Source organism: Heterocephalus glaber, unplaced genomic scaffold, assembly GCF_053883595.1.
Source record: "Heterocephalus glaber isolate CG9 unplaced genomic scaffold, H.glaber_assembly_v1.0 deba00001068, whole genome shotgun sequence".
Taxonomy (NCBI): Eukaryota; Metazoa; Chordata; class Mammalia; order Rodentia; family Bathyergidae; genus Heterocephalus; species Heterocephalus glaber.
This window is the reverse complement of record NW_028258188.1, coordinates 885653-899362: the sequence shown is the minus strand read 5'-3', so window position 1 is coordinate 899362 and position 13710 is coordinate 885653. Positions and strand designations below refer to the sequence as shown.

General features: G+C 41.4%; 1 protein-coding gene across 8 annotated transcripts in view; it reads left to right on the top strand.

The window, feature by feature from the left end:
• Positions 1-13710, top strand: part of Dlg3 (discs large MAGUK scaffold protein 3) — a 63702-nt gene that overhangs the window by 26176 nt on the left and 23816 nt on the right. For all 8 annotated transcript variants that reach the window (XM_004872621.3, XM_087209877.1, XM_004872619.3 and 5 more), the window contains one exon: positions 7553-7667. In XM_004872621.3, the coding sequence (XP_004872678.1) occupies positions 7553-7667 (115 nt within the window). The remainder of the gene's footprint in view (positions 1-7552; positions 7668-13710) is intronic.

Below are 13710 nucleotides of genomic sequence, written 5' to 3'. Positions count from 1 at the left end.
CTTTATTTTACTCTTTCATTAATTTATATTTTGGGCTTCTCATATAACAGAAACCATGTGATATTTGACTCTGCCTGATGTATTTCACTAACATTATGATCTCAAGATCTATTCATTTTCTTGCAAAGGACATGATATTATTATATATATATTATATATATATAGTTCACATATTCTTTATCCATTTATCTGTTTAAATTTAGATTTTTTTAAGTCAAGCTTTTGTCCTGGTGAAATCATACTTCTAATATTACGATGAGGTACTATCTATCTTAAGTCTGTTCTACCCATTTTTTTTTGTTGGAATGACTTTTTCCTTTGTTGTAGAACAAGGTCTGTTAACCAGATGCCCTTTGTGGGTTATTAACATCTCAAAAGGGTGTTTAAAAAATATAAACCCCAGTTGCTCCCAACAGTCAACCTCAAGAACAAAAGTAAATAGGAGTACTTTTTAACTACCTTTCCAAGCCCTCAGTGAAACTGGCAGCCATCAGCGAAATAAACCATTAGGTTTATTAGTTTGAGAACAGAAGCTTCGGCTTGGACACAGTTTTCTAAATTATTCCTCATTTATCCAACAATCACTTATTCAGAGGCTACTCTGTGTCTAGTGGGCATTAGATAACTCTACAAATAGAAGTCAGAGTCTGGGAAAAAATGAATAAAATACTATTTAATAAACTTGAAATCTTAGTAGCACATGTGAAAACAAATAGTAGATTCCTTAAAGCAATAGCTTTGTTCTCTTTCTGTGGTCTATTTTAAGTGGGCCCTCTGGCCCAGAATTATCAGCCTTAGATTAGGAGCTCTGAGGAATTGGTGGTTTGGTGGTTGCTTTTTTTTTTTTTTTTTGTATTTAAATTCTTTTATTGGTACATTCTACAACACATTTACATTTCTCATTGGGAACTTGTACCATTACATGAGTATCTTGGGTCTTATTTTTTCCCCATTCCCTTGCCCTCCCTTCACCCCCTCCACCCTTCCCTATTTACAAAGACTTTGTTTCCATTTTTTCCATTTCTCATAATTTTTCCTTTCCCTTCTTTCCTTTCCCCTGCCCCTCCCACTTCCCCTACCCCTTTGGACCTTTTCTTCCTATTTTGCATTATCAATTATTCATTTTAATCATTGGTATGGTGGTTGCTTTTTAAAGGATTTTTTTTTTTGTACTGGGGATCGAACTCAGGACCTTGAGCTTGTAAGGCATGCGGTGGAACCACTGAGCTAAATCCCCCAGCCCTTTTTTTTTAAAGGATTTTAAAAAAAGAAATGTAATTCCTAAGCAACACCCATGACCAGCTGTGAAGTTGGAGTTCAGTGCGCAAGTCAGTTCCAAAGAAGGCAATATACAAACAATTTTCAAGAAGGGCAAATGGCGTATGTATACATTGTGTGTGTCTGTGTTTCTTATTGTTTTGGGTTCTATTCAGTTCTTTTACTCATCTTCCCCAAGAAAGGGCTGCCTGGTCAGACATCTGTGTCTCACTTGGTTCTCTGTGTGAGAGTTTGAGGGAGAGCTAGAAAGGAAGGAGGGAGAAGTAATGCCCCACCAGGTTAGAGAATGAGCCCTGGGGTGGAGCCAGTGCCCTGGCCTCTCTAGAGGTGGATTGGCCTGTAGTCCAGACTTTGTGACAGATCTATCACAATCTTCTACCTTTAGATTGGGACACCTCCTTGATACTGATGAGAACCCCCAGCACAGGGATATTGTTTGGCTGTTGTCTCTCTTTTTCCTCCAGCCCTTAATGGGTGAATCAGTGACTCAGCTGCTTCCTCCAGAATTTCAGGGACAGGAGTAGATAATGAGGACAAATCACCCTAACACCAGTGCGTGATGAATGAAATAACACATGAATTTAGCTGGTTAGCTTCATTGATGTCATGGTGAACAAAAAGAAACTTGGTTGAGAAGAGACTATTTGCATGACTCCCAACTTCACTCCTTCCCCCTTAGGCTTCTTAATAGTTCCCTTTTCACCCAGATGAAGGACAGGTTGCTTTGCCAAGGCAGGTGTGAGAGCAGGTGCTTTGTTTCCTCCTGCAGAGTCACACAGACTAGGTGGGGATGCTTCTTGCTAGTCGTCTCTGGTATATGAAAATGCTTTTGTGGATTTTTTTCTCCTGAAAGTGTATTTGTTTTTTAAAGCAGTTGCCCAACATTCAGCCCCTAGTATAAATTTTGACATCCTTTAAAGTCAGCTGGTCAGAGTGTAGTATGCCTGTTTTCTGCTATTGTCACAGCCTGTGTTTTAGATATACCCCATTTCATGAAGCAATTATAGACTTGAAAAATGTGTAATTGTCTGTGTGTTGGTCATATATCATATTTTAAATGTACTAGGAGAATTTCATAGCCAAGGAGCCCTATAAAAACAACCCTCTTATAATAATTGTATGGCTAGAGTTCATTTTCCAGTGTCAGATATTCTTAAATTGGGGATAATCCTGCAGCTGCATTTCCAGAGTGATAACACTGTGTCAGGCAATTGGGGTGGTCTCAGAGGGCCACAAGTCTGGGTATGGATTAATGGCCTCACTGACTAAATGGTTTGGGAGGTAAGAGGTATCAGCAGACTTCTAGGTTTGGGAGAATTTATGTTTTAATGTTTAATTGTTATCAAAACTAAAGAAGCTATTGTTAGGAGGGAAATAACTCAGGAGATCGTTAGCTGCAGTTCTCCTCATATGGTTTTGAGGTTTGTTCTTAACCTTTACCTGTGTACTGGGTTCCAGTACCACCTCCTCGCCCCCCAAAAAGTCATCCCTGAAAAAATTGTCTTCCTCGCCTAACAGTGAGATAACCACCTCTGGTCCTTTCCAGCCACCAGCCATCTGTTCTTTGCAGTCTGCTTTTTGGGAAAGTCTTCTCATCCATCTGCTCTCCTTGGGCCTTAGTACCTGCTCTAAAGACTTATAAAGCTTGCACTGGAACCTCTTTCCAGTTGTTATTTTTAAATTTTATTTTATTTGTACATGTTTGGAGTTCATGTAATTTACAGTCGTCTTGGGGAATAGTTACATGTGTATATTCCAGCATATTTCTTTCTTTTTTCTCTCCCTCCTCCCTCCTCCTCATTTCCTTATCCTATTTTTCATCCCTGTTGATATTACTTGTCTGAGCTTATGTTAGGGCATATAATGTTTATATTAATTGGAGTTATTAGGTACTGGTACATGGCATATCTTTATTATTCTTATTTCTCCTTCTCCTCCTCACCCCTCACCCTAATTCCCTTGGATCACTTCCTATTGCAAGAGATCCATCCCCTTGTGCCTTTTAATCCATCCTTTATTATTTTCTTTATTTGTACTTTGCCTCACTCAAATGAGAGATACCATACAGTATTTAAGCTGTGTATGTCTGTGTGTCTGATTTATTTCACTCAACGTTATATTTTCCAGGTGCATCCATTTTCCTACAAATGTCTCAAATTTGTCATTCTGTATAGCCGAGTAGTTTTCCACTATATATAATCCCACATTTTCATTATCCAATCGTCTGTTGATGGGTATACAGGCTGCTTCCAGGATTTAGCTATTACGAATTATGCTGCTATAAACATTGGTATGCATGCATTGCTGTAATATCATGACTTAAACTCTTTGGGGAAGATACCTAGCAGGGGGATCGCTGTGTCATATGGAATTTCTAACTTAAACTCTTTTTTTTTTTCTTTTTGGTACTGGGGATCGAACTCGGGCCTTTGTGCTTGTGAGGCAGGCAGTGGAACCACTGAGCTAAATCCCTGGCCTAATTTAAATTCTTTAAGAAATCTCTATATTGATTTCCATAATGGTTGTACTAGTGGCATTCTCACCAACAAGGAGGTGGGAAGGTTCCTTTTTTCACACAGCCACATCAGCATTTGTTATCACTTGATTTCTTAATGATTGCTATTCTTTTCAAAGTAAGATGGAATCTTACTGTTGATTTAATTTGCATTTCTCTAATGACCAGAGATGTTGAACATTTTTTATATTTATTGATCATTTGTATTTCTTTCAGTGTTCTGTTCATTTCTCTTATTTCTTGCCTGGGCCTTTAATTTTAGGTGGTTTAATTTTTTTGAGTTCTGTGTATATTCTAGATTTTAGTCTTTTGTCAGAGGCAAAAAATTTTTCCCATTCTGTTGGTTGTCTCTTCACTCAACTGATTGACTCTTTTGCTGTACAGAAGCTTTTCAGTCTTACATAATCCCATTTGCTGATTCTTGCTGCTATTTCTTGTGTGATTGAGGCTCTGTTTAGAAAATTCTTTTCTACACCTATGTCTTCTATTTTATCTTCCAGTAGGCTTAATGTTCCTGTTTTAATGTTTAGACTTTTGATCCATTTTGATTTTAATTTAGTATATAGTGAGAGATAAGAGTCCAGTTTCAATCTTCTACAAACAGATAACCACTTTTCCCAACACCACTTGTTGAATAGGTTTTCTTCTAATATATACTTTTGGCCCTTTTGTCAAAGATGAAATAGTTGAATATGTCTGGAGAGGTTTCTGTATCCTCAATCTGTTCTATTGATCCATGTACCTATTTTTGTTCTGGGACCATGCTGTTTTTAATCACTATTGTTTTGTAGTATAGCTTGAAGTCAGGTATTACTATACCTCCTGCTTTGATCTTATTGGCCAAAATTGCTTTTGCTTTTCTGGGTCTCTTCTAGATCCATATGAATTTTAGTATTATTTTCTCTAGATCTATAAAATATGCTGTTGGTATTTTGATTGGGACTACATTGAATCTGTATAAAAGGTTTTTTTTTTTTTTCCGGTACCAGGGATCGAATTCAGGACCTTGTGCTTGTGAGGCAGGTGCAGTACCACTGAGCTACATCCTCGGTATGGTCATTTTGACAATATTGGTTCTGCCTATCCAGGAGGAAGGGACATCTTTCCATTTTCTGGTATCCTCTTCAGTCTCCTTCTTTAGAGTACTGTAATTTTCTTTATGGAGGTCTTTCATTTCCTAGGTATTTCATTTTTCTTGAAGCTACTGTGAATATTATTTTCATAATGTCCTTCTCCTCCCATTCCTTATTGGTGAACACAGATGCTAATAATTTTTGTGTGTTGATCTTGTATCCTGCCACATTGCTGAAGTTTTTTTTATTAATTCTAAGAGTTTTTTGGTCGTGTTCTTTGGGCCTCCTATGTAGGGTATCACGTCATTTGCAATTAATAATAATTTGAGTTCTTCCTTTCCTATATGTATCCCTTTTATTTCTTTCTCTTGCCTAATTGCTGTGGCTAATGTTTCAAGTACTATGTTCAATAGAAGAGGTGATAGTGGAAATCCTTTTCTTTTTCCTGATTTTAGGGGGAATCCTTTTAGTTTTTCCCCAATTAATATGATGCTGGCTATTGGTTTGTCATAAATAGCCTTTATCATATTCAGGTATGGTCTTTCTATACCTGTTTTCTTCAGGGTTTTTATCTTGAAGGAGTGTTGGATTTTGTTGAAAGCCTTTTCTATATCTATTGATATGATCACAGTTTTTGACCTTGCTGCTGTTTTGTGATATATTATCTTTATTGATTTATGTATGTTGAACCATCCTTGCATCTTGGGATGAAACCTACTTGGTCATGATGTATCATCTTTTTGCTAATGTCTTGTTGAGGATTTTTTTCATCTGTTTATTAAGGAGATTGGCCTAGAGTTATCTTTTTTAGTTGGATATTTATCCAGTTTTGGGATCAGGGTGATACTGGCTTCTGTAAAGGAGTTTGGGAGCACTCCATCCCTTTCAATTTCTTTGAAGAGCTTGAGGAGCATTGGTGATATAACATCTTTAAAGGTTTTGTAGAATTCAGCAGTGAAATGGGGAGGGGCAAAGGATCCTAATGGTGGTAGAGGTATGTTATATATTTAGGTGGGATAACAGAAAAAAATGGATATAGAATCCATAGTAAGAAATGGGGATGAGAAAGGATTCTCTGGCTAATATAAATATTAGAGAAAAAGTTAAAAGGAAATGGATGAAGAGGGGGAAGGAAAAAAAAAGAAAAACAGAGGAAGGATAAGAAACAGGAAAAAGAAGTCGAGTGAAAAGATGGATAAAAATGGAAGAAATTGGGCTGGAGATTATGCTCAGTGGCACTGTGCCTGCCTCGCAAGTGCAAGGTCCCGAGTTCAATCCCCAGTACCAAAAAAAAAAATGAAAGAAATAAAAAGGGAAAAGGGAGAATTCCTTACCCTCTATAAACTATATTGGAAGAAAAGGACGAGAGGAAGAGAAACGCACATACACACTCTTAACGGGGCAAATAATGGAATAAAAGTGTGTGTGTGGGGGTGAATAGAAAGAAGAAAGCAGCAAAAATAAAGTTTTCTATTGTTTGGACACGTGGCTCTTTTCCACAGCCTAGGAATAAGGAGGAGAGCTCAAGCCAAGATGTGACTTTGATCATGCTGGAAGTCTTAAGGTGGCAGTGTATCCCCAGAATGGTGCTGGATGCAGACCTCCACATACAATGGGGACAGGGCACCAATGTGAGCTTCCAATCCCATGTAACTCTGGCTGAACCTGGCCTCTGAGTGCAGGAGCCAGGTCCATGTTCACCAGCCCCAGCCCCTCAGCACGACTCCCTCCAGCTTGCTCTCCAACCCCCGGCTGTCTCCTGTGGCTGTCCTTCCCTCATTCACTCTGAGAACTTGATAGTGTGGAGCATAGCTTCCAGCCATGGAGCTGCTCTGGGACCCAGGTTCAAATGCTGAGCCCTTCACAATAATTGTGTCCCTGCTGGCTCTTTTTCTGCAATTGTGGCAACAGACGCTGGACCAAGGTCACTCACCAAGTATGTATTATGGAAAGGACACTCTGGGAGCAGTATCCCATGTTTTCCTTGCAGGTTCCAATTGCTGCTGAATCTTTCACATCTTTCCTTCTCAGTGGATCTTTCCTCAGCTTCTGTGATGTGATTACTCCTCTTGTCAGCCATATTGAATCCTCTATTCCAAACTTTTGTCCAAGATCAGGTCCCTTGTTTGGCTGATACTTTTTCTGTCCCATGCAGAGGAGAAACAACATAGAGCCAGCTCTGTGCTGGTGGTGGCTGAACCAAGGTGTGGAGTCCATAGTTGTGGAGTTGGTTGGGGACCAGCCCGCTGGTCTGAGCATTCCACCAGGGCAGTGCCCAGTTGTTATTTTTTATTTTTTAAATTTTTTTGGGGGGGGCTACCAGGGATCAAACTCAGGACCTTGTGCTTACCAGGCAGGCACTGTGCCACTGAGCCAAATCCCCAGGCCCAGTTGTTATTTTTTAAAGGATCAGTGAGATTTTGAGGCAGTAAGAGCTGCTTCCATTTGACATGCCCAAATGTAACTCCTTTTTCCAGGGCCTTTCTTTCCTTCTATGTGGCTGAGGGTGGAGGGAAGTCTGTCTATGTTTGGAGGAGAGACTCTGCTTTATCAAAGGAAAAGATTGGGTCAGCTCTGGCTGCTTTGAATATAAGTGTCCTCCTGGCTTTTTGGCCATAGGCATGTCGGCTCAGGAGAGCTCCTTGTGTTCATTCTTTTTTTGTCTTTTTCCTTGTATCCCTGACAGAGTACAGTCGCTTTGAATCGAAGATACATGACTTGCGAGAACAAATGATGAACAGCAGCATGAGTTCTGGGTCTGGGTCCCTCCGAACAAGTGAGAAGAGGTCCTTATATGTCAGGTAAGTTGCCCTTCTGAGCACTGGGGCTGGTCCTGGATGAAGGCAGCTCTGCACCAGCCCAGCCCTTCTTGTTTAACTTGTGGGCTAGGGATTGTGTACTCCCAGTACTAAAATAACACTTTGGACTGTGTGCTCAGGTTGTGTATTTTATGGTCAGTATCTCTTTCCTTCTGTGAGCTGGCTTCTTCCTTTTGCTCATGAATGACTCAGTATGTGAAAATTTCAGTTTGTTCTAATTGTTACGATTGTTAGGTGATTGTTGCTAGTCAGCATTCAAATAACACTCGAATGTTCAAAGTATAGTACTTTGCTTGCAATCTGTGCTTTGAGGGGAAAACTTGGCACCCCCCCATCCCCCTCCACATATGTATATTAGACATCAAGATTTGTATCTGAGCATATCATCACTGCATTTTGGTACAGTACATTTTTGAGAGATCAAAGAATTGACAGGTTGGTGCATTCTGAGAGTTTCATTGTGTTTCCACCCCCCCTTCACTGCTGGTTGTATTGGTCTTCTGTGCCTGTGAATCACGGGATGAAGTGGTGTGTGTTCCCCAGGAAGGGAGGGGTGAAGGGAACAGATACATAAAATTGAGCTATTGCTGCTGAAAGCAATTTGATGATGTGATCAGAAGTGGAGTTTCTGACTCTTGTGGTACAGTATGGTACTGTCAGGCCAGGTGCAAATCTTTTGGGGTGTTGAACTGAAGGAAGGCTATGAAGTCCTCTTAGAATTAGGAATAGTTTCCTTTTTCATGCCCTGGCTTCTTGGCAAAACTCCAGCAGTTTGGTGCAAGTCCATTGTATCTCCTTAAGGTCAAAACTCTTAGAGAAAGTGGTGGTAGGATTACTCGCCAGAGCCAGAAGTAGCTAGGTGTTTTTAATGCTTAGGTGTGGGGTTGTTTCCAACTCTGTGGTTGGACTTTTTCTAGTGGACTCTGATACCTGCTGGGGGTGAGAGACTATATTTGCTAGTTGCCTGGCAACATGACGATTGCTCCGTCCTTGGGGTATGAGATGATGAAAGCTAACCAATGTCAATGCTAATTTCAGTTCTCTGGGAGCTTGCTTTTCTTCTTCCCCAGTTGGTAGGTAGTCCCTGACCTTACTGCAGGGAGCAGAGCTGAGGGAGCCGAGCTGAGGGAGCTGTCTCTGAGCCTGAAGCCCTCTAGAACCCTTGGATTTCTTTTCTAAAGTGACCTCTCAACTCTACTCCTTGTACATGGAGAGGATTTACTGAGCTCGCCTCCTGCTGTGAGGGGAGCAGAAGGCTGGAGTCTCCCTCCCAGAAAAGAAGACCCTGTTTTCTGTCAATAAAGCCCTTGCTGCTGGGCGTGGGCGACACACGCCTGCAGTCCCAGCCCTCGGGAGGCTGAGGTTGGAGGATTGCTATGAGTTCAAGGCCAGCCTGGACTACATAGTGAGACCTTATCTCAAAACAAGGACAACAACAACAAAAAATAGGATAAAGCCCTTGCTTCTGGTCTGCAGCCTAGACCCTGGGCCACTGATGGGGGAATGTGAAATGTGCTGATACCCCCAAATGGGTAATACTTATGTGACTTGGTCAGGATTGTTCCGTTCCTGTGCTTCCAGCCCCCGCAGATGTGGCACTCCAGTGTGCGTGGGAAGCTGCTCTTTAGGCAAGACAGTTTCTTTAGAGAGCTTTATTTTTAGATTCCTCCTCTCCACCTATCCCGTGCTGGAGTTTTCCCTGCCTGGGCAGGGGGAGTGTGGTATTGGCTCTCGATCTAGAACACCTTCTGTGGCCCAGGCAAGAGATACGGTCAGCCCAACTCTGGGGAGGAGAGGCAAGACTATGAGTCTGCTTCTACTGAATCCTTTTATATAATCAGTCCACAGTTAACCTTGTCTAGGTGACATCTGTATCCTCTGAGGAAAGTAGATATGGTTTAGAATAGAAGTTATTTGTGATCACTAGACTCAATCAGGGGAAATGTTTTATGACTATAGCAGTGAGCTGAGGTCCTTTGCTGGGCTAACTCCCATATAGAACCTGGGTTGCTCTCTTCCCTTCTGTTCCTGTTTTTAGACTTTTACCGTATACTTGGTTCTTTTTCTTTTGCATGTGAACATATGTAAGTTTCTTCCATTCTTAAAAAAGGAAAAGAATCCCTTGATACTAAGAGTCCTTTAGATTATTATCTTCTTCCTCTTCCTTTGCTCATTGCATTTGCCAAATTCTGTACCAGGAAACTCTAGTTCCTCAAGATGTTAATAAGTGTTGTATGAAAAATCAGTTCTTTGGTCCATGGGCAAATACAAGCTTAAACAGGTAAACGGATTCTTTACTGTGATTAATGTCCAAGAGGGACTGTCTGGGCAGTGTTTTCCCAAAAGATTTGAGCCTAGGAATCTTATTTGGAGAAACCTGTCTTAACATCCAGGCCAGAAGATGTTGGAGTTGTCTCTATGTGCTTCTTCTACTTCTTCCGAACACTTCTTCAGTAGCCACATGGGAAGTAAGCACCACCTTTTCAGCATGGTGGTATGGTTCCCAGTGGCCCTGGAAGGCTCCAGAGGAGCAGAGGCCAGACTTTTGGTCAGGAATCAGTGGTGAACCCTTGTCATCAAATGCAATGAGTGGTTCACTGGTTCTCTGACATTGGTCTGACCTCTTCACTACATGTGTTTCCACAAGGTACCTGCTTTCTTCTTTAAAGAAAGGCTTCCTGTCTTCCTTCCTGACCATTCCCAAATACCTTTCATTATTAGCTCTGGCCCCAAAATGGCAATGTCATTTATTTTTACAGCTTCAGAGCCTGCCATTGTGAATGACAGTCCTGATCTCTGTACTGAACTCTAGACCAGCATATCAGAGGCTAGCTGGACATGTGCATATATAAAGCTCCCCTCCCAGTGTTTAAATAAGCAGCATGTTCAGAACGGGCTTCCCTCTTCATCACCTCCTCCCCCTCACTTTCCTTAAGTTAATTGCCTCAGCCTATCATGTGGAAAAGGGATTAGATTTGTTCTGTCACCCAAGGCACATTTCAGCTCAATGTAAGGAAAATAGTGCTCATGATGAAAACTGTCTGAAATGGAACGCACTGCTTCTGGAATGAGTAAATTTGATCTCTTGTCACTGCCGGGCTTACAGAAGAGGCTTGGTGACTGTTTGCCCAGGTGTTGCAGAGGGGTTGAAGCTAAAGCAATAATCTTCTGGATCTGATCTGCTCAAGCTTTTGGTAATTTCCCAGTGTCTTTAGATTAAAGGGGAACAAACATTTAGGGACAAACACCCAGTGTACGTCACGACCATTGTTATTCCCTTTAAATGGCTTTTAAAATCCTTTTAATAATGCTCCAGAGAAGACAGTATGATTCTTGTTTTGCAGATGAGAAAACTGAGAGTCCAGTTAGATAGCTAAGAAGTTCCCATATTGGAATATTTACTGGGTTGCTCTGACTGTAATGTATGATTCTTTCACCTTCTCCCCAACTTGCTGCTAGAAATTGGCTGGAGTGTGGTAAAAATATACATCCCAAGCTTCTCTTCTAGTGATTTGGATTCAACAGGTTCAGGCAAGTGTATGTCATTAACAAAAACCAGGATGCTCAAGACTGATGGCTTGTGTGCCACAGTAGACATTAATTTCTGTATCATGAGAGCAACTAAATGCATCACTTCTTTAACTTATGTGTTGTGGAGATCATGGCTAAGAATTTGGGCACAGGGCACAGGGGCAAGGGTAGGTTCATGGTAGCAGCAGAAAAGATTGAGCAGCTCACGGTTAAAGTGAAGGCAACCTTTTCAGTTAGAGTTTCACCTCCAATTCTTTTTGTTGTTCTTTCCCTCTCTGACATGTTTCTCCTCCCTTCCCCTGAGTATCTGTCGCCCTCTGTAGTGCATAGGTTTGCAAAGCTATTTTGAAGTAAATAATGCCTTCTTAAAGCTGCACTGAAGCTAGAGCAGGTGAAACCCTAGGGAACTACAGCTGTAGTAACCATGGGGTGATAGGATTTGTGGAGCAAAAGCAGGAGGGAGAAGGAAAAATAAGGGTTTGGGAAATGGAACTTGGCTTAAAGCTTTAAAAGCTTTAAAAGTTATGAGGGACTTAATGAGAAAAGTCACTGAGCCTGGTGGCACAAGCTTGTAATCCCAGCACTTGAGAGGTTCAGACAGCAGGTTTGCTGTGAGTTCTAGGCCAGCCTGGGCTGCATAGCAAGACCCTGTCTCAAAAAACAAACAAACAAAAAAAACAAAAACAAAAAGAAAGATAGAACAGCCTTCCCCACCCTTCACCATGCTAGAATCAGATCTTTTTCTAATTTTAGTTTTTATTAGTACATGTTTGCAGTACATAATGATTACATTCATCATGGGAAATCGGTACATAGAATCAGATCTTAAATGGATCAGCAAGATGAGCCAAGCCCCTCTGTCTGACCAGCCTAGGCCTTTTGTTCTGCAGATGAATTTGTCCACTGGAAGAGACCACAGAAGCTACCTGTCTTGAGTCTCTGGCTCAAGGTTGGGATGACTAGGTATTTAACTCAGTTCATTTGCATGGGAAGGAGTACAAAGATGCGGGTAGATTAGAGTGCCATGGATGACTTTGATTTCTGTTTTATGAATGAATGATCTTGTCTTGTAAAGGGTGCCAAGAGGCTCATAGTACAGGTGTAGACATAACCTTTGCAAGTCTGTCAGGGTAGGCGGCTGCATGCTTTGCAACCCTAAGACATTAAGCAGGCAGTTGGGTAGTCCTAGCCTCTTGACTGGCCATCTGCTATGCCAATCTTCTTCCCACTCTGGGAAGGAAGTCATGTTGGGGCATCTCAGTCTTGATCCAAGAAACAATGTCAAAAATATTGGCTTGGTCATCAAAGAAGGCTTAAGAGTGCTCCTTCCTTTCAACAGCAGACATTAATTGTGCAACTACTCTGTGCTTTGTCCAGGGTGGTGCTTGGTAGAGTCTGACTTTGTCTTCATTAATGAACTTCAGTAGGGGATTAAGATGTCAACAAGGCAATATTGGCAAGCTTCACTATCTGACAGAATTTGGGGGTGGTGATTGTATGTATGTATGTATTTATTTATTTGCAATGCTGTGGAATCAAACCCAGGGCCTCATACATTTTAGGCAAACCTCTACCACTGAGCTACATCAACCCTGATAACATGTATTTTAAATGCAACAACAATGTATGTAAGTGTTCAGGACTACCAGAGGGCAGGATAGTTCCCTAAATTAGTGACTTTTGGAACTGCCTTGTCCCAAATACCAGTCCTTGGCCTTTATTCATAGTGCTTCAATGCATCCTATCATCTGTAGGTTCTCTGAGCTCTGAACTGTTACTCGTTATAGATTGATTGGTCCTTGAATGTCTCTCCAACTTCATAGTTGCTCTCTAAGGCATGAAGCTTTGAAATAGACCAAGGAGCAGTCCCCTTGTCTACATGCACCCTTCAAGGTGCACTGGGGAGGACTAACTCACTTTCAGGATGACCCACCCTGTATCTACCTGAGCACTCAGGTTTGGGATTTTAGGCTGCTCTTCAGGAGTTGTTGGAAACTCTAACTTTCTTACCAAGATCAAGGGCTGATGAGTGACGGCTGCGTTATGGTTTTTTTATGCATGCATTATATAGCCAGGCAAGGAATGGGCTGCTCAGTCTTCAAATAATATGTGTTCTTTATCCAATACCTCCTGGCCAAAGGAAGAAAGTGGTATCCTGTATCTCACTTTGTACTAGGGCACACAGTGAGGCTGATAATGGGGAGGTCATTCTGTTCAGTAGCTTGCTGTCCATCTGCCATTCATAAGCATTCAGAACCTCATGTGGAGCAGTGGACTTGGTCTCAGTCCACTAAGGGCTTGTTATTTTTTTTTTTTGAGACAGGGTCTCACTATGTAGTTCAGACTGGCCTTGAACTCACTGTGTAGTCCAGGCTGGCCTCAAACTCACAGTGATCCTGTTGCCTCAGCCTCCCAAGTGCTGGGATTACAGGTGTGTGCCACCATGCCCAGCTCCACTAAGGACTTCTATGTTGACAATATATGAAAGCTCAAA